Here is a 21,555-nt window from a genome sequence, read left to right as displayed (position 1 = left end):
ATCATAAAATTCTATGAGCCTATTGGGGGGAGGCCAGTTCCAACGACTGTGATGTACTCTTATCATAATTGTATGTTTAATCCTTTTCTTCTTTTCTACTTCACGAAGTCTAAGGTTGCATAATTAAATTAAGCCACAGCGGAGCCATTTCAAATCTCCTTCCACGTAGTTAAGATTATTTATTTCCAGCGGCTGAACTTTTTGGGTTTCTTCGGCCTTTGCTTTGCCTTTTTTTCGTTTATTTGAGCAATATTCTAATCTAACACAAGAGGACTATAGCTCGAGTCGAGTAGTTACGAGCATTCACAACACTACAAGAAGAAAAAAAAAACCCACAGGAGAATGATAATTTCAACGATCGTCCATAACAACGCTACTCGAACTCAAAAGTTAAAAAATGGGGAACTTTAACGAAAAGCCGTCGGTACTATTTACTTTAACGAAAAACCACATTTTTACACTAAAAAATCAATCATGGTACTTTTCACTTTACCCTTTATTTTATTTTTATCGTTAAAACTCAAAGTTTTAAAGTCATTTTCATTAGTTTTCCTTAAAAAATATGACAAGGGCTCTAGATTAAATTTTCAGAAGGTAACTCTCATATATATTCTATAAAATAAACCCGAATTACAAGACAACCTTAAAGATACTGTTATCCCAATAAGCTACAATCAGGCATTGATCTTCTCATAGAGTTAAATGTGACGCTTTTTGGCCTTCTTCTCCCACCAGCAGGTTCAGTGCAGCTATTCTTTGATTGATCGCATCCATGTCCATTTCTATTAGAACAAGACAACATCCAGATGGTTAAACTTGAAAACCAAGGACAGATAAAATAATTGATCGATGCTGAGTAGCAAGAAAATAATATGCCAATGAAATTACTATGCATAATATGATCGTAAAATGTGCAGGCATATCCAGTCCCCATCTATTTGTTTGATTGTCTAAGTTCCTATGGTATTACGAGCCTCAGTTCCGAACCATATATTCTGCTGAAAAGGTCAAATGTTCAGGGAGAATAGTACTAAACAAAAAGCCAGGATATGGAATCAGAGCTAGACTTGACTTAAAAATGTCTACATCTCAATTAATTCTCCTCAAGAATAGTCAATGGGGAATGAAATTACAAGGCAACTTTGAGTGCTTAAAGCGACAAAGAACTTAAAATAAAATCTTTAAATTTAACCGACTTACCCACTGCATGCATCTCATTGGACAAAGAGATCGTTGGTCAACTTCATTGATCGATCGTGATGTTCTTTTATCACAATTGCTTATATGCTTAATCCTTTTCTTCTTTTCAATTACACCGTCGTGTTTGTTACTTGCATTGGTATAGCTTTCATTTCTTCCGGATGCAACTAAACCCAACAGTCCAACAAGCCTAAGGTTGTCTGTAATCAAGTTGACTAAGTTAAAGAGCAACTCCACCCCTGTCAAATTGCCCAAGCAATTACTATGTATTGGGCTAAGGTAATTATTGCCTTAGTGAACAGTAACGGCCTCAATCTCTAAAATGATTTGTTAAGACAATTTGTATTACAATACTATTTTTTATAAAATAATAAAAGATAATTTTATGTTTAATTTCGGATGTAATTTTTAATCAATTTCGTCCCGTCACATGTTATTATCTGGATAGATTTTCAAGTAGACTTTTAACCAATCTCTTAGCATCATGTTTCATGATCCTGTATTTTTATAATTTTTAATTTAATTTTCTGATTTTTTTATAATTTTTAACTAATTTTTATCAAACTTTGTTAATTGGATCATTGGGTTACATTTGTTTTGCAATCCAACAGCACATATTGTGCCATGTCACCAACAGTAAATTTGAATTTTATTTTCTGATTTTTCTTTATTTATTAGCAATTTTCTTGGGATGGAGTTGCTCTAAAGCGGCATGTTTCCTCCTTTGCACTTCATCTTTGAATTTCTTTTAAGCACTGTCCTCAAATGAGTTCAGGGCCGAAGGGGTAGAGGAAGACCTAGGAAAACTTTGGAAGAGACTCTAAGAAAAGACTTAGAGTACTTGGATCTAACGGAGGACATGACACAAAACCGAGCGCAATGGCGTTCTAGGATTCATATAGCCGACCCCACTTAGTGGGAAAAGGCTTTGTTGTTGTTGTTGTTGTACTGTCCTCAAATGAGTTCCCCCCCCCCCCAAAAAAAACCTCGTATTACCCTATAAATAAGGAACAAGGCCCTCTCCAATACACTAAAAATTAAGTCCCTAAAGTATAAAGACTCGTCAAATACATGAGGCAAGACCTCGGACATAGTAACTGTATGGGGACGGAACTAGTGGAGCCCAATGGGAGTTTTGAGTGGGAGGTTCACCCACATGAAAGTTGTGGTGCAGCTACTTCTCTATTTCCTTCACACGCGCAGGTGTCCAAATACTCGCTAGATGGTTGCTAAGCCATCTGCATGCATGGGTCCCGCAGCGCACAAGTCAAATTAACTAAAAAAAATTAGAGAAATTGATGAAAATGATTTGAAAATTTTGAATTTTAAAGATAAGGACAAAATAAAAGGTAAATGAATAGTACCAGGATTGACTTTTTAGTGTAAAAATATGATTTTTCGTTAAAGTAAACAGTACCGAAAACTTTTCGTTAAAATTCTCAAAAAAATTAGCTTCCAATGAAATTATCAAATATAATTATATAAACCTCAAATTCAAGGTCTATACAATAGAAATTCTATTGGAGACAATATACCTCTACTGAGACAAAAATTATCTTTAAATTCCTAGATGAGTCCTCAAGGGTGCGTTTTGTACGTGGGACGGGACGGGACGGAACGAGGCGTTCCGTCCCGCGTTTGGTGCGCCAAAAATGGGTGGAATGGGTTGTTCCACGGGACAGATTTTGGGTGTTTTTGCGTCCCACCTCCCCCCCTGGAACGGGTTTGTTCCACGTCTGTGGAACACAATGTTTTACCATTTTAAGACAAATATACCCCATGTCTTTTTCAAAAATTACACCTTCGTTCCGTCCCGTCCCGTCCCGTTTCGTCCAGTCCCGTCTGCGTACCAAACGCACCCCAAAAGTCTTTTTATTTTTCTGCTGTTTTTTTAATCTTCGGGAAATTGGTTGTGGGGTTTCCGCCTTTTTGGGGGTTTGAGAGCTACAAGAGGTAAAAGAAAACGGCGGCATACCAAATTGATTGATTCCAGTTTTTTTTAGATATTTTAACGAAACATTTCTGGTACTGTTCACTTTTAACGAAAATTTATGTTTTTATATTTTTTTCTGGTACAACTACACATTTATTTGTCATTTTTCATTAAAATTAAAGTTTTTATAAACTTTTTGTTAGTTTTCCTTTAAATTAGATTAGAATACCACATGAAAAAACCCAAAAGTTAAACTTATAGAACCAAATTTAAAAGAGAGTTGTATCTCAAGTGTTTGCGCACAGAGGCGTCAGAACAAAATGGCATTAACAATTTGGATCCCTAGAGAATAAGGGTAATTTCAACACAAGATCATCCAAAAGTGCCGCTTAAATCCAAAGTTAACATATGACATGTGCTCGATTACAATTTTCAGATGACAACTCTCAAATATCTATAAAATAAGACCCGAATACAAGACGGCCTTAAAGACAACGTTATCACATTGGGCTACAACCGGGCATTCTGATCTTCTCTCAAAGAGTTAAATATGACGCCTCTTTACCTTTCCTCCCTTGCCGTGGCGCCTTCTTTTGCCCACCTTGAACACCCTTTTGGATTTCTTACATACCCCACCAGCAGGCTTCAATGCAGCTATTCTTTCATTGACAGCATCCATGTCCACATCTATTCGAAGAATACATCCAGACGGTTAAACTTGAAAATAGCCGACAGATAAAAAATTGATGCTGAGTAGCTAGAAAGTACTATATGTCAATAACATTGCAAATTGCTATGCATCTCAACAAGAACACTCAAACTTGATAAATCAAGTCTTGCCTGCATACTATAAACATAAAAGATGCAGGCATCATACAATTACATTTATGAATAAGAACATTAGAATACAACCTAAACAATAACAAAAAGTACTCGCTTAAAAATTCTTCGGAAAATGAGCTAGCCAAATGTGTGATCGACAGAATGTATATTATTAATTAATTATGCTACACACCCATGTTGCCAGTAATTCCCGCCAAATGACCTACTCTTTTATCTCGCTTAAGAAACTTTCTGAAGACACGAGTTGGTTAAAGTTAGAGCAGATATCCAACACCAAGGGATGCAGAAACAAAAATTCTACGTAGCTTGAAATAAACTGCTGAAACAAGGCACCCCGGCCCAATCTAATTCTAGTTGTTTGTTTGCCTATTTGTTCATTCTACGTTACAAGTGAATTCAGACTACCTGTATTAACCAAGCATCGGAATCATGCTGTAAACTGAAATTTAATTCCAAGAAAGTTTCATACTAAAAGTAAAAGCTTCTGCCTATTGTTTAAGCCAGCTAACTCACTTCTCAAATAGTATCTTTCGGAAATATAAACCTAGTCTAGTTATTTTTACAACCAAAAGATCACTCTTCACAAGAAGTCCAATTTATATACTTTGTAAAGAAATTGTGGGACTGAAAAGAATTTTTGTTTTTTCCTTTTGTTGCTGATTAAATTTCAGTTTTTTCCCCTAAATTATAATTCCATCAGAAAACATGTACTATCTGTCAATCTTTGGATGCATATATGGTAAGAGCTAGCAATAAAAGACCTTTTTTTTAAGTAAATTATAGCAATGATCCTTCACCTTTAACTCAATTGGAACATAGATCCCTCAACTAAAAATTCATTATCATTGGTCTCTCAACTTTAATCCAATTGGAGAAATGGGCCCCTCAACTTTTAACCCAATTGGAGGAATGATCCCTCAACTTTAACCTAATTGTAGCAATGGTCATTCCAACATAACTCAGTTTAACAAAATTATGACGAATTTGACAAAAAAGACCATAGCTCCACGTTTTGATGAGTTGAGGAACCCTAATTGTAGTAACGATCCTTCCAAAATAACTTATTTTGACAAAATTCTGACGAAGTTGACGAAAATGACCATAGCTACCCATTTTGATGAGTTGAGAGACCAATGGTAATGGATTTTTAGTTGAGGGACTGCAATTTGATTAAAGTTGAAGTGATATTGCTACAATTAACTTCTTTTTTTTCAATCAATATATATCGAAATATCACATTGCAAGAGCAGGGCGTCACAAAAAGCAAGCGGATTGATAAAATTCAAGCAAAACTAGCAAATGGGTATTAAAAACATGAAGAAAAACGGGTGGAACCACATAATTTCCAACAAATTAAGCACAAATTAGAACATGGGTAAGTGAATTTAGCACAAAGTTGAAATGGGTATCGAGCAAAAGAAAGCATACCCATGTTGCTTGTGGATGCGGAGGCGCCGTCAGTGGTGTTGACCTCCATAGCAGAGGTGGATTTAGGCGGGGGCCGTACGGGCAGCTTAGGGGCAGCGAGGGCAGCTTCCTGGGCAGCGAGCTTAGCTTCGTCTTTCTTGTCGTAGTAGGGCTCCACCATCTCTCTCCGAATGGCTCTCAGCCTCTTCTCTCTCTTGCATCTCATCGACTTCGCCATTCTGTCTGCACCGCCTTTGCCTCTCTTGCTCTTGGGTTTAGGGTTTTGCGAAATGCGAAAAGGGCGAAATTCGGATTTTACGTTTGATTTTATAGCTTCGGGAGAGCCCTATCGAGTTGGTTCCTTGGTTAGGGGTGGATTGGTCGTTTTAAGCTGTTCTTTTGAATTTCCCGTTTTAACCCTGAGTTTATTTATCAAAATGAAGTGATTTTCGCACTCATTTTCCCGTCTGCGCTCTTCGCTTTTTCTTAGCTTTAGGATTGAATAAGAGAAATTATTTTCACACACCCATTTATCCTATATGCCCAAGTTTATTTATGTCTCTTGAGTGTGAAAATCACTACTCACTAAAGATATCGATTTCAATGTCACTACGCCATTTCCTAAAATACCCTTACAATTTACCAGTAAAAGTTTGCCCAAAATTTGGGGATGGATGTGATTTGGTCATGTCTCGCATGATATCATACGAGTTGGTTGAGGGCAATGCACTAACAATTTAAGGAATAGTTTTTCCGTGTGACCATTACACCGTTACATAATATTATAATTCATCCATATTATAACTTGTGTGTATTATATCCTGAAATATAAACTTGTCGCTCACTAATATTATAACACGTAGGCTAATGACAATGTTACGCTCACAAACAAAATTTTCTCCAATTTAAAATGGGAGCCAAAAACGAATAAAACATAGATGATCGGTTAAGTGGGGACCAGAAAGAAAGAGAAAGGGAATTGAGAAGTTTATGGTGATCAATGGCCATAAATGTCGTAGTCTTCTTCCTTATCTACAGAACAAAAAATACACACACTAGAAAAACAATTCACATAGTATTAGACTTCCATTTTACCACTGAGGATTAAAATTATTTATTAAATTATATAAAAAATAAATAAGATGTTATATTAAGTCGGATTATATAAGCTTTGATCAATATTCGAATCTATGGATTATCAAACTGGGAATCTCAATTTATATCCAGTTAATTATATTGAATTCGGATCGGATCTTGATTAAAATCTGAATCCATATCTACATGTCACATGAAGATATTCCAAACTCCCCCCCCCCCCGGTACACCTAGCTTCCTTGATCTCCCGACCTCCCTCTCCCCAAAATCTCTCTGCTTGACCTCCCACTCCCAGGGATACTAAGATTTCAGTCCGGTAGCATGCGAGCTCGTTCATGGTGTGTGCAGTCCATTATATTTTTTTCGTTTATTTTTTTTTCTGGAATTCATGTGTTTCTTAGTCATTACCCCATATCAGGGCCGTCTCTAAGATTTTGAAGGCTCTGTGCGAAATTTGTAAAAGGGGCTCTCCTTAAGATAGTTTTAAGTTTTAAAAAAAGTATGACAATGAATTGATACTAGAAAACATTCACTTAAATCAAAACAAAGTCACTTAGTATTATGGTCTATTAGTATTCCTCTTCACTTGGAAGTGAGAGGTCTTAGGTTCAATTATCGTCAAAGGCGAATTTGAACCACATTATTGGTAGCCCATTGTGAGACTTAGCCCACTCTCCCACCCTCTTAGTGTAGTTAATATCGTTTGTTCAAAAAAATTAATAATAAAAACAAACTTTAGCACTCACTGATTGCATGTTTACAAGTGCCCTTAATGATAAGTAAAAATATCTACAAACATAACCTTCACTAAATAATCAATAACAATTTTATTTTTATGATAGGGCCCCTTCAAATTTGGGATCCTATGCGAATGCACATTTCGCTCCCCCTCAACGCCCCTTTGCCCCATATATATCTTTTTATGCTTTTTCATCAGTGAATAAATTAAATCCCAAGAAACTGAGCCACCTGCACAGTTCATAACTAATTTTAACGGAATTCTTTAAGCAATCTTTATTTTTCTTTCAGGTGATACTTTGCAAATCAGTAAAAGTTTATGTGGCATTGGTATAAAATTATAAATTTCCCCAACTTTCTTTGCAGTTTATGTTTCTCTGATCTTACGAAAGTCGAAAACCCTAACCCTATCAACGTTCTTTGGATACTGGTACCAAAAGTAAATATTGACGCAGCAGAATGGTACCAAAAAGATATCATCACCAAGTTGATCGTTCATGAAGAATTGTATTGATGATCTTCCTGACCCGTTGTTGGTTGAAACCCTTTGTCGACTTCCTTGCAGTAAAGTTGTTCTTCAGTGCACAAGTGTGTCGAAGCGTTGGTTCCATCTCATCTCTGATCCTTCTTTTGTTGGCCATTTTCTATGTCTCCAACGAAATCGACACAAGCCTATTCCAAGTACTCTAGCTGTATTTGCCTTTGGCGATAGGGAGGAGCGCAAAACTGAAGTCTTTACAACGTCCAACTCTCCAGTGTTCCAAACAAGCAATCTCTCTCTAAGTTTCCTCCCGGGTTTTGGTGATAAGAAGACGGAGAACCAATTGTGGTAGCTACATATAATGACTTGGTTTTGTGCTGCGCAACAGGTTGGGTTCAAGGGGATTACGACGTCTGCAATCCATACACCAAGCAATGGGTTGCTCTTCCTCCCACCCCTCCACTCCACAATGGTGAGATTGAATGTGTGATCCATACTATAACCACTCCTCTCAAGAAGACAGCAGCAGTACAAGTTTTGATATCATCCATCTTAATACTGCGTATAGGTGGACGATTGTGCGATTAATTCGGAATTGGTCAGAGGGCAGCTACCATGTGGAGATGATCTCTACTGAGACTAGTGGTGAATGGAAAGAGTTGGCTATGTCATTTAACCCACAGCAAATAAAACACATATGCGACAACGATGATTTGGATTTTACTCCATACGCAGCCAGTGCTCACAACGGAATGTTTTATTGGGTGCAGAATTTATCTGAATGTACATTGGAGTTGAATCCATTCCTTAGTAGTAGTGGTGATAATATTGCTAAATGCCGTTTCATTAAGGAGCCTGCGACTTTTTTTGGTGGACGAGTAAAGAATTGGTATCTAGGTGTCTACGGAGGGTGTCTGCGGATGTGCACGGTCGAATTGGGTGCTGATTATCCATTCAGTGTTTGGGAGCTGAAACTACAAGAGGCAAGTGAGGGAGATCAGAAATTTGAATGGTTTTTCGATAGAATTACCCTGCCTTTCGACGATATTCCTTTGTTTTCTGAACAGGTAAACAGAAGCTGCATGGTTGAGATTCTAAGATTCCACCCGAATAATCAAGATATCGTGTATTTCAAGTTCAATGAACACATTGTCATGAGCAACCTCCGTGGGGGAAGGTTAGAGTTAGAGATAGCTGCAAAGACTCAATATGATAGCTGTTCTTGGAGAGAGGCCTACGCATTTGCACTCCCATGGTGGCCGACGCCAATTCCTAGACTCTAGGAATTAATCTTTTTGGTTATGTTTGGTTGTTTGCTGGCTGTGCCTGCCTGTGTCCGTCTTGGTGGGTGTATGTGTTCTGGTTGTTTCTACTTTTTTTAGTAGTCAAATTAATAAAGGATGCAGATGAGTGTAATTCTTTTGATCCCATTGCGGTATTAGTGAAGAAACAAAGATATAGAATATGTACACTAAAACAACACCAAATCATTTCTGCAACCAAAAGTCAAAAAATGATAATTCCTGCTAATGCCTTTTTCTTTTTCCCTGATAACTGATACAATATGTACACTAAAACAACAATGATTGCCCTTAAGAAAGAAAAATTGTGGGAAAAAAAGGGGTGAAACGTCAACAAATTGGTTTGCAAGAAAGTACAAAATGTAACTCCTATGGTACGTTGAGGAGACAAATCCGATCAACCGTTTGCACGTGATACAGACAGCTTAAATTTGATCAATGTGCCGAAGGTCAGCGTTCATTTACCTGGAAAATTAGTATCGATATCAGTCATATCCTATCCACCATATCTCATCAGTATTTGAACTTGTAACAATCAAACCAGTTATTTTCCGAACAATGTATTATTGTCGCTCAAACAAGTAAACCATGTAATAATATTGAAAGCTCACCCCAAGTTAGGACAATCCAGGTAGATTTCATAACTTGCCCAAGGACCGATGGAATGTAAACTTTCTGCTATCCACTTCTAACCATACTAGATGCTCCGACCTTCCTCACACGTTGGTTGTTCATCAAATTCCTCACTTTTTCTGCATCATCCCACTTCCCACCCAAAGCATACAGATTCGAGAGAAGAGAATAAACCCCACCATCGTTCTCTGGTTTTACCATCTTCATGACCTGCTCAACCACTCGTTCTGCCATCTCAAACTGTTTATGCTCCTTACAAGCAGATAAAAAAGCAGTCCAAATAACGACATTGGGCTCAAGACTCATTTTCATAATAACCTCATAAGCTTCCTCTAACAGTCCTGCCTTGCCGTACAAATCAACCATGCATCCGTAATGATGTATTCTAGGCTCCAAGCCACTTTCTTCGATCATCTTGAAATATTTCCGGCCCTCCTCAACTAGTCCTGTATGCACACAAGCACTCAGAACTCCAGTAAAGGTCAGTTCATTAGCTCTTACACTGGCCTTTTGCATCATCTCAAACAAAGACAATGCTGCTTCGCTGTAGCCATGTTGTGCCGATCCACAAATCAAAGCGGTCCAAGTCATGACATTCCTTTCTTGCATCAATTCAAAAACCTGTGCAGCTCCCTTCAAAAACCCACACTTAGCATACATGTCAACCAATATCGTACCAATTTCCACATTCAATTCCCACCCGTTCTTAGCCATAAACCCATGAACTGATTTCCCCACCAACAAACCAAGAGAACCCAAGTGGGCACAACCCGATAAAATTGAGCCCGCACTCACTTGGTCAGGCTTCAAACCTTCATCCATCACCATATCCCGAAACAACGATAAACCACACTCATGCTTGCCATTGTTCACGTACGCAGCTATCATGGCGGACCACGACGCAACATCTCTCAACGGCATTTCCTCAAAAACCAAACGCGCTCTTTCCACATCCCCCGACCTCGAAAACCCCGCAATCATCGTGTTCCACGTGACCGTGTTCTTCTCAGGAATTTCATCGAACAGTAGGCATGCATCCACAAACGACACAACAACGTACGCATGGAGAAGTGAAGTGGCCACAAATACATGCGAGCAAAACCCAAGTTTGATTACATGGGCATGGAGGTGTTGAATGATTGCGTGGTTCTTCAACTGGGTACACGATTTTAGCGTAAAGAGGACGGAGAAGGTATCGAAAGGAATCGAATTTCGGTGCATTTGAGAGTAGATGTGCAGAGCATTGTGGGGGGAAGAAGCATTTCGGATAGCGGAAGCCCATGAATTGTAGGTTTTGAGAAAGCAACAGAAGGAGGCGTGGTATTTGCTTTTGGGTTTTATAAGATGGTTGGAGAGAGAGATGACGAGGGATTGCATGGCTTTGCTCGTAGATAGCGCGCGCTCCCTTGTGCATGCGGTATTGCCGTTTTAGTTGCTTGCAATTTTTTTATAAATTCAAACTAATCCCTAGCTAAAATGTACATTGCCTCGAAGACACCCGTCGATCAACCATAAGCATCGCAGTACGGCGGAAACTTGATTAGAGACAAAATGTCTAACATTTGCCTCACCAAAAATCCCTATGAAAGTCCTAAGGCCATCTCTAACCGAGGGCTGGCCAGATGGCTCGTTTTAGCCCTCTGGCCCTCCAATAAATTAATATTTTAATGAACAGTACATAGTCATATTTGTCTCCATCTCCAACTGATGGCCAAAGAGCCATAGGACTTGTTTTAGCGCTGTCACAAAAAACCGTCTCCAACCGAGGGTCAAACATAATTTATTATTTAATGTTGTTTCATGTTACTTAATTTAATTTAATGTTGTATAATGGCATAGGAAGTTATAGGAAAAAAATAGAATTTCAAAAAAATATGAAACAAATTTTGTAAAATAGATGTTATAGGAAATAAATTGGAATTTAAAAAAATATATATGAAACAAATTTTTTAAAATAGAAGTTATGGGAAAAAATGGAATTTAAAAAAAATATGAAAGTTATAGGAAAAATGGAATTTAAAAAAAATGAAAGTTATAGGAAAAAAATGGAATTTAAAAAAAATATGAAACAAATTTTGTAAAATATAAGTTATAGGAAAAAAAGGGAATTTAAACAAAACTATGAAACAAATTTTGTAAAATAGAAGTTATGGGAAAAAATGGAATTAAAAAAAAAATTGAAACAAAATTTGTAAAATAGAAGTTACAGGAAAAAATGGAATTTAAAAAAAAATATGAAACAAATTTTGTAAAATAGAAGTTATAGAAAAAAAGGTTTAAATTCATTAAAAAAAATTTGAATACAACGGCTAGTCAGCTAGCATTCATGTTGGTTATAACCGACAAGAATATATTTATATTAAATATAAATACATTCATGTTGGTTATATCTGACAGGAATACTTAGCCCCCTGGCCCAGCTAGGGCTAGCTAGATTGGGCCAACCCTTTGGCCCTTTCAGATTCTGTGGGGCCCACGAATCCTCTAGCCTAACCCTCGGTTGGAGACGATTTTCAGACTATTTTCGACCATCTGGCCTTCTAAACCCTTCGGTTAAAAATGGCCTAAGAATCCCTGTGAAAGTCACCTTATTATTAGGCTCCGTACCAGTTTGTTACATCTCCTCATACAAAGACAATGCTGCTCTACTGGAGCCACGTTCGGTTTTGCTGATCCGCATATCAATGCATTCCACGACCCGACGCCACATTTACACTTAGCATACGAGAGATTTTCTGTGCATTCAAAACACGAGGTAATATAATATGTATTAATATATAAGTGATGAGATACTTATATTAAAAATTTAACAATTTAAAAAATAAAATTTCTTTCTATTTATATAATGACATGTGGTGTAGGCACATTGAAAATTTTCTCCTTAACCTGCATGTCAACCAATGTAGTACCAAGTTTCACACTGAGCTCCCATTGGTTCTTGACCATTAACCCATGAACTGATTTCCCCAGCAACCACCCAAACAAGAGGATAAAACAGAGAATGCAATCCCTCAGACCTTCTCATTTACCATAGTCCGAAACAGCAATAAGATACGCTTTTGCGCGTACCCAATGATCATGGCAGACCATGAATGAAGTTAGAGGTGGCGGATTAAACTATAGAGTTGTTAATGGGTATTCATTAAAACTGATTTAGTTTGATTTCACCTAACATCACCGCTTAATGTGGTAATTTATCACCTCTACGTGAATTAATGTCTCTCACTTCACTTGCATCTCCTCATTTTGATTCCCCCCACATACACTATCGCTGCCTTTAAAAAGGTAGTCAGATAAAATGCAACACTTAATTTTAGGTTCTTCTTCCAATATATATCAACTGTGCAAACAATCATTCAAACTGAAAAATGATAGTTTGACAAGCGATAAGTATATATATTTATTTTATTCGTTCAACGTCTTAGCGGGTGTGTATATATATGTTTTAATTAAATTCACAAAATCAATCTACTCCAGCATTGCTATATAGGAAGTGACTAAGTGATAATTTCATTAATAAAAAAGAAAATACAATTTATGGCAAGGGGGACATGAAGCCTAATTAACCATGACAATGAAAGAAAGCCATGAAAAACAAGCAAACAAAATAACATCAATAAAAGAAAACCTATTGAAAATGATAGCTTGGAAGACACACATAATCTCAATAATAATTTGAAAAAATAAAAGTAGGAGGAGAATTTCACCAAAAAAGACCAGTTGAAGAGGTGCCATGATTTGCTAGAGCATCAACAACTTGATTACTTTCCCTACAAATGTGAGAAGACCGAAAATGAATTTGGGGAATTCGATGCAAACAGTTTCCCTACTCACCCTCAATTGCCAAGGCACCAACTGAGAAGAGCGCAAGAAATCAATAATCAAAGCAAAATGTACTTCCAACCAAATAATTAAGTATCTAGTCCCGAACTGAAGCCAAACCAATACTGCTAGTATTTTTTTACTTATTTTTTAATGTTTCGCTCTAGAAGTTAGATAAAAATTGCTTATGTGACTTAATGAATGGTAAAACTATTTCTAAATAAGTTGTAACGTTTTTCTTTATGAGCAAGCAAAAAATCTTGTGAAAACTCAACAATCTCATTTTTCACAAGAAAATATTACTCACACTTCCCCTTATCTGCAACATTATGTGCATGGTTGTGAGGAAACTAATCAAGTTACATCCAATAATCCAAATGAATCAATGTATCAGTTGGAGTACCATTCTTTTTTCCATGGCTAGCTGTAAGATAGCCATTACACGGTAGCTGTAAAGAACCAAAACAAAGCGTGGCCTCCTCAAAAATTCCAAAAAGTGGAACAGAACGTATACTATAGAGAGAGATTAATGTAACTAATAATTATTTTAATGGATATAATATATGTCAAGCAATCAATGGCTACTAGTCAAATTAGACAGCCAAGAGCATACATTCTCTTACACAATTAAGGTGTACTTTCGCATACAATATCTATTAATTAATTTGAAGTGTAAACTTTGATTATTCACTTGAACACTTCATATCCTTATCCTTTTTCCTTGTTTCTCCAAAGCTGAAACTATCATAACGTATTTCTGTCCTTTTAGTAGTTGTATCTGCCACTTCTGAGATCCCTCTCTCTCTATCTAAAACCCAATTAGTGTAGAATATTTATCCATATATAAGAAATCATCGTTTATGTCAATCAGTATTTCATGAAATTATTCTACTAGGCTTCTAGGTTTTGGGTCATGAGCTGTGATGTTTATCCTTCAGAGTTTTGTTAATCATGTTTACAAGACATTGGCAATTGCCAGCATAAGAAACCTACCTGCATGCATGCATGTCTAAAATATGGAGGTGGATTGTCTATCCTCCCATTTCCATACTCTTCTCATCTCCTCGTGTTTGTGTGGTCACGGTTAAGCCATGTCAACATTTTATATTGATTTTTTTTATAAAAATAATAAAACAAAAGGTAATAGGAATATAAAATGTTAACGTGACGTGATTTAATCGTGACCACACAAAATATGAGAGGATGAGAAGAGTATGGAAATGGGAGGGTAGACAATCCACCTCCGTTTACTCCCTAAAATTCAGAGCAACCCATATCATATAAATATAAAAGCATTAATCATAGGCATTCCGATCTTATATTCTCTTGCTGTTCTTGTGGTACACTTGTTTAGACCAGTAAGCCACCTCTACGTACCCAAATTCTTCACTGCATCCAATTGATAGGCACTGCAATATTGAGAATTCTTACCTAATCGTGAAGATTAATTCTAAATAAGAGGTAAGCTGCACATATTTTCCATTTTCCTTGTTGGCATGCGTTTTGACTTTCGAGTGCATAGATTATGTTTGTCAAGGTAATGTAATTGTATTTGTTCACAAGGTTTCTGTCCGTACAACCCCAAAAGGAAACAAGTGGGCAGAAGCACGCTACAAAGGGAGGCAAATTTTAGCCAATGACCCCTTGAAATACATATTGGGTAAAAAGAAGGTCAAAGAAGGTCACGAGAAGCCCTTAGAGTTAGCCCGAGTGGTGAATAAAGGTGGGACCGATAAGGATAACAATAAAATAGGTTTAGATTTGATTCTTATTAAAGACGAATTTGAATCACATATTGTAAATTCATTGTGAGTCTAAGCACACCCCTTCCCCTTTAAGGAAAGGGATCCCCATTTTTTTTTAATAAAAATGGGTATTAGTTGTGGAGTCAACACCACATCAAACTTTAACGATCCGAACCGTCTATTTTTCATGTTGCACCTCATAGATCATCCTTGCAAAGTATTAGCCAAATCAAAAATGTTTAAGATATCTAATTGAGTTCAAAGAAATTAACAAATACTTTGTTATATAAGAAACAATGAAATTTTGTCTTGATAATTAAATAGGCAAATGTTTTCAGATTGAATTGAATTTTTGTAAGGATGATCTATGAAACGAGATTTACAAAATAGACGGTTCAGATCGTTGAAGTTCGATGTAGAGTGAACCCCACACCTAATCCTCATTTTTTGAAAAAAATGAAAATCCCTTTGAATAAAAGGCCTGTATATATATGTGTGTGTGTAGAATGTAATAAAATAAAGTCATTAAAATAGTGATATTCAAAGGGATAATTAAGTAACAAGATAAAGAAAGATAGCAAACCACGCTTTATGACTGTAGCAGAAAATAATCATGTATGTATTATGTGCAGGTTCAATCACACCAATTCCTTTCCTTCTTAACAACTAATTACTATTTATTAAAAAATTAAATACAAAAAGGTTATGAAAAGGAGCGAGGGCAAGAAATTTATAAATTAATAATAGGAGTGATGAACACTAATATATTACATTGATAATTTTACTAGTGGGGATAATCAACTTGTTTTGCCTTTTGCATAACTTTCTTCAAAGTTATGATAATCAAAACACAAGGCCAAAAAAAGAAACAGATGATTATAGAAACTGTCGGTAAGAATCAGATTACTATATGCGCAGAAAGATTATAATGGACTGCTGGTCCATATCATTCTTGTTAGATATTAGTGATGATCATAGGATATTTCATTTGACTCTTAAACATGGGATCTAAAAAGCTTAATCTCCTGTCTTCCAAAAAAAAGCTTAATCTCCTTAATTACCCAGCTTGAGCATCATGCATATTTGTGCAACTCCAAATTAAAGTTAGACAAAGAACAGTGGGTGATGAGTCAACACATAACAACAAATGAAGAAAAGGGAAAAGTTGGGATTGGACTTGGGGAATTATGATGGAAGAGATTCTTAATTTTCGGATATATCCTTATGAATCTATAACACTCATTACGTGATGCTGACACATAATAACTTTATAGACTCATAGAGATATATACTTCCGGAGACATAAGAGCCATTAATAAGTTAAGAAATAAATTGTTTTAATCAATAGACAACGGCCTGAGAAAGATACAAGGCAAATGCATAAAACACTTCAGCGCCCCTCTCGATCGTTCTGATGAGGGATGATCTCTGATCTGTTCAGCCATGTGAAAACATGCAGGTTATACAACTATTTGGTTTTGATTAAATTATAATGTGAATTATATGTTCTTTTGATCTCTGAGTTGTTTAATCTAATCTTTACATATTTCTCTTTCTAGCTAGTAAACCTTTCTAATTTCTTGGCTACTCATGCAAACGAATTTCTTTCACCCTTATGAATCTTGTTGGATCAGTATTATATTACTCAAGCTTAATTTGGTTTATTAAGCAGACTAATTACTTCACTTTAGCTTGGTGTTCTGACATGTGCTATTTCATGTTCGACAAGACAAAGGGACTTTTCCAATTTCTGTACTAAACAAGAAAAAGTTATCGTTGCCCTCAGTGTAATGGTCTCTTAGGGGGCCAACGGAGACAATTTTGACAATAATAGAAGGTGGAAAGATGTATTGGCTGGTTTAATATAGTATGTTTGTTCTTTAATTTTTTGCTTTTCCACGTGATTTCCTCCTAAAGAAAATTAGTTTATGAGGGAAAACGATTAATTAATTAAGTTTTAAACAAAAGGATAATTAGGGAAAGTAAGGTAGCAAGGGACGGGTGAAAGACGCTGAAAGGAGACATATCCAATCATCATCTTCTTCGTTGATACCAAGAAATTATGATTGAAATCTTCAAGCAACGGTTGAGTGAAGCAAGGATGTATGTCAAATGCAGCCTATTCCGATTTACAAATTATAAGACGTAAATGGCATAAAAATGTATACATATATAGAAATGTTTGTGTGGAAGGAAATGATGTAGTTAGCTTTAAATCATTAGGCTTCCCACTAATGACCATTAATTATATATAAATCTATTCATTCCAAATAGTATGATTCAATTATATATGTTTCTATGTTTGATAAAGATGTGGTTTCATCATGACGTTTGGGAAAGAGAGTTTGTCAAAATTTCATTATAAAATTTAAAGAAAAACGCAAAGAAGATCAAAATCAAACGTTTAATTAACCTAGGGGTAAAGTAATTACTTTTTATATTGTTTTTTACAGTTTCTTAAACTTGCATCTTTTAACTATGTTTGCTGGGAATCACTTCAATCCTTCCTTCAATAATTTATTTATATACAGAAATGATGATATTATTGACACTTTAAAAAAATCGTTCTGCGCACTCTTCTAAGTGTTATTCCTCTCTTATAATTTTACATATTTCAAGTGCAGAATGAAATTTGGGAATACTAATAACAATTTTTCAATAGAAAAAAAATATTCTCATAATATGTAAGGCCCTTGAAGCTTAAGTGATCAAAGAGCCTTTAGCCATAAGGTCCTATATTCCATTTCCTTAGATACATAATATATATATCATACTTTGATCACATTATACCACAATTGATGTGTATTTGAAATATATTTACGGAAGTGATTTCCTCCGCATGCTTTTATTCTTCTTTCACACTTTTTTTTTTAATTTTTTTTAGAAGAATTACATAAATATGCATGTGCAGAAGAAGAAAAAGAGTGTGGGAGATCATTTTTCTGTATCAGTGTGATTAGAGATAAAATATGATCCTCACTAATTGCAATATTACTCCACAAATCAAACAGTTCATTTTAAGGAGGACCATGCTTTGAAATTTCTTAGTTCATTTTAAGAAGGACCATGCTCTGTAATTTCTTACTCATCAAGTAAGATTCAAACTATTATTAAAGAAAAGTAACATTCAAGTTAATTGAGACCCATTTAGTTGAATGAGATAGGTTAGGAAGCTACCAAAACACTCAAAGAGAGACTCAGACTCAGTGGTCCTCTCTCTCTTCTCTCTCTCTCTCTCTCTCTATTACAATAAGATGTTTACCTTTTTTCTAAAATTGGATGTTTAAGAAACATACTAAACATATTTAAGGTAAACGAGCCACATCCAAACTAGATGACAATCCATGGTGTGTGTGCTAATTAATATTGAAAGAGCCTGAGGATCGACAGAAAAGGATGGGCCATACCTGTTGCAGCAAACAGAAAGTTAAGAGAGGACTGTGGTCTCCTGAAGAAGATGAGAAGCTGTTGAATCACATCAACACCTATGGCCATGGTTCATGGAGCTCTGTCCCAGAACTAGCTGGTACGTATATTTCCGTAGCCATCAATTACTTTTATCAATATTCTCTCAGCAGAGATATGGGCACTTAGCCAAATTGACTAGAGTATGTTTCCTTCTCCACATACCAGTTTGAAAACTCTATCCTCATAATTTCAACAACGTCGTTTTGTGATCTTGTTCCATTGTTAATTGCAGGTTTGGAGAGGTGTGGAAAGAGTTGCAGATTGAGGTGGATAAACTATTTGCGACCAGATCTCAAGAGGGGTTCATTTTCTGAGATAGAAGAGAGAACCATCGTTGAAGTTCATAGGATTTTAGGCAACAAATGGGCTCAGATAGCCAAGCATTTGCCAGGTAGAACAGACAATGAGGTCAAGAATTTTTGGAACTCATGCATCAAGAAGAAGCTCATTGCACAAGGTTTTGATCCCAACACCCACAATCTTCTCCCTTCTTCCAAAGCTAACCCTAGTAACATCAACAACAACAACAATAATAATATTCATGCATGCAATATGTTTTCTCCATCTTCTTTTTTCTCTGTAAATTCTTCACATGTCTCAGCAGATGCTTCCATAGACATATTGGAAGCAGCTTATCTCACATTACCTTCTACTTCGTCTCCAAATGCAAATCACGAAAGCTCACCCATATCAACCTATGAATTCCAAAACCCTAATATGGTTTGGAGTGAATTCCAAAACCCTAATATGGTTTGGAGTACTACTCCAGTCCAAGAGCAAATTAATCCAAATTTTTTAACAGAGTCCATGGAGATAAATAGTGTTCCAACAATCTCCACTTCTCACTCGTATCCAATATCAGAGCTTGAAAATATTGTAAATGAGAGCTTTCAACCCATAACTAAATCCACAAACCCAGAAGACATACAATTGCAGTCACAACAGGAGGAGGCTTGTGAAGTGGTGGAAGATGAGGAGACAAACATGGACGTTTCATTTGGAAGCTCTAACTTTGATATGAATTTTATGGAGTCTACAGCATTGCCTTGTGGAATGTATAATTACCAACTGAGTCCAATGGATCAACTTGCATGGAATGGTTAGACATTCTGGGACTTCTCTTTTAGCAATTTGACTTTTCCATTTTTTGGGTTGGGGGTCTTTTACATTTTGTTTTATATTTGTAATTTTATTTTGAGACTCTATTGTGCAATAATTTTTTATATAACGTTATTTTTACACTAAGGGAGTGAATGAATTAGTTTCGAACTGACAACACTATATTTACATTAAAAAGTGAATGAATAAATTAATTTCAAACTCGCAATCTACAGTATTAATTGACTCTACTGTGCAAATAATAATTGTTGACTTAAGAGTACTTTTTTTATTTTTATAAATTCTTTGCTAAAATCATCGTGCAGTTAGCCAATGAAGACCATTATTATGTTGACAAAACGTGAAGGACGCACCACCACTATAGGGACTGCGTGCATTCCACTCGAGTTTGGACCATGCTGCATCTAGATACTATAATTAAATTGCCTTTAATTTTTTTTATTTTCTAATCAGCTCATGAGTGGAATATGAGAATTCGAGCTCAAAATTTATTTTCAAAGAGAAACATCATTAGATTATAAACTAGTTCATTAACTTAGAAATTTATTCAAGTGATGAGGGCCTAGCTCTAGTGTTTGGAGGAAATTAAAGACCTGATCAAGTTGATCCCATGGAGCTATTGCCCTAGAGCATGCAACATGGCTGCCCCATCGAGTGGCTCGCGCGTGCTGCAGTTTCTCTCTCAACCATACTTTGTATTTGGTTCAAATCTAACCGTACGTCTTGGCTTTCTTCTGTTCTTTATGTAAGTAATAGTTGACAGTTGAAAGGGTTGTGGTGCTTTCTTCTTTGCCTTGGGTTTGTCACATTAGGTTTTTCCAAAATAAGGTCCTCACTAAAGTTATTGTAGCTAGCTAACTGACCCAAATGTTAGTTTGGTTAGTCACCACTTCCGACAATACTTACAATCTTTTTTATTCTCTTGAAGCCCACAATCAATGTAATTTTATAATTTTTAATGATCAACCAAAATTTAACTCTCTCTCTTCTCCTAACTAAATCCAATTAGTTATTGTTCATCGTCAACTCATTTTTAGAAGAGTAATGCTACATTTACCATATATTTGTACTATTTTTCTAATAAAGGTAGAATCTACCATCATATGTAAGTCTCATATCTAACAGAGAGATAGTACAAATATGTGGTAAGAATAACATTTTTGTTTTTAAAAACAAAAAAAATAAAGATTGCCATCTATTGAGGCTTCGGGTGGTCATCATCCCGGATACTTCCTTGCTAACGTTTATCGCTCAAAACATATTTCGTGTTTGCAGTGGCGAATTAAGATTTGATCATTGGGAGTTCGTAGTGTTAAATGTGTAAGTTTTTTTTTTAATATAAATAGAGTGCGAAGTGCACAAAAAAATTTAGTTTATTCAATGAGGCATTTCGTCAAACACTGGGCTTGTTGTCGCCAGTCAAACTATGTTGCGCACATGTCAACAGATATCGACATATGCGAAACAATTTGATGAGTGTTATCGAGAGAATTTGTCGAGTGTTGTCGATGCCTGAGTAATGCCGAGATATATGCATAGCAGACATTACATCAAACACTTGGTGAACATAAAAAGAACCATACCAAACATTCGAAGGATTGTCAGAAGAACTTTCACATGTATATTTCTCAGGATCTGGGTGGTCCTAGTACCACCTTGATTCCAATGGACATCCGCCACTACGTGTATAACCTAGTATGTTACAAAGTATCTTATACACATAGAATAACTTATACATCAAAGCATAATAAAATTTTCGAATTCCCCAAA

General features: G+C 36.0%; 3 protein-coding genes across 3 annotated transcripts; 1 reads left to right on the top strand and 2 right to left on the bottom strand.

The window, feature by feature from the left end:
• Window positions 1–3,443: 3,443 nt before the first annotated feature.
• LOC103445977 (uncharacterized) lies at window positions 3,444–5,887 on the bottom strand. The gene is made up of 2 exons (XM_008385033.4): window positions 5,405–5,887; window positions 3,444–3,820 (listed from the first exon to the last, which is right to left on the bottom strand). Exons 1-2 carry the CDS (start codon window positions 5,619–5,621, stop codon window positions 3,678–3,680), a joined length of 360 nt encoding a protein of 119 aa, XP_008383255.1. The 5' UTR covers window positions 5,622–5,887; the 3' UTR covers window positions 3,444–3,677.
• A 3,275-nt stretch (window positions 5,888–9,162) lies between these two features.
• Window positions 9,163–11,148, bottom strand: LOC103445976 (pentatricopeptide repeat-containing protein At5g66520-like). The gene is made up of 2 exons (XM_008385032.4): window positions 9,610–11,148; window positions 9,163–9,463 (listed from the first exon to the last, which is right to left on the bottom strand). Exon 1 carries the CDS (start codon window positions 11,006–11,008, stop codon window positions 9,677–9,679), a length of 1,332 nt encoding a protein of 443 aa, XP_008383254.1. The 5' UTR covers window positions 11,009–11,148; the 3' UTR covers window positions 9,163–9,463; window positions 9,610–9,676.
• A 7,313-nt stretch (window positions 11,149–18,461) lies between these two features.
• Window positions 18,462–19,993, top strand: LOC103445975 (transcription factor MYB61-like). The gene is made up of 2 exons (XM_008385031.4): window positions 18,462–18,724; window positions 18,899–19,993. The coding sequence occupies exons 1-2, from the start codon at window positions 18,595–18,597 to the stop codon at window positions 19,768–19,770; spliced, it is 1,002 nt and encodes a 333-aa protein (XP_008383253.1). The 5' UTR covers window positions 18,462–18,594; the 3' UTR covers window positions 19,771–19,993.
• Window positions 19,994–21,555: the final 1,562 nt, after the last annotated feature.

This window comes from Malus domestica, chromosome 10 (genome assembly GCF_042453785.1).
Source record: "Malus domestica chromosome 10, GDT2T_hap1".
Lineage (NCBI taxonomy): Eukaryota > Viridiplantae > Streptophyta > Magnoliopsida > Rosales > Rosaceae > Malus > Malus domestica.
Note: the sequence above shows the minus strand (reverse complement) of the source record. Positions and strands in the feature narration are given on the sequence as shown.

Excerpts from the sequence above, each read along its gene's own strand:
- LOC103445977 (XM_008385033.4), bottom strand. The coding sequence starts at position 5,621 with ATGGCGAAGTCGATGAGATGCAAGAGAGAGAAGAGGCTGAGAGCCATT. Across the intron at positions 3,821-5,404 it reads CGCATCCACAAGCAACATGG|ATGTGGACATGGATGCTGTC; the intron begins GTATGCTTTCTT and ends TTCTTCGAATAG.
- LOC103445976 (XM_008385032.4), bottom strand. The coding sequence starts at position 11,008 with ATGCAATCCCTCGTCATCTCTCTCTCCAACCATCTTATAAAACCCAAA.
- LOC103445975 (XM_008385031.4), top strand. The coding sequence starts at position 18,595 with ATGGGCCATACCTGTTGCAGCAAACAGAAAGTTAAGAGAGGACTGTGG. Across the intron at positions 18,725-18,898 it reads CTCTGTCCCAGAACTAGCTG|GTTTGGAGAGGTGTGGAAAG; the intron begins GTACGTATATTT and ends TGTTAATTGCAG.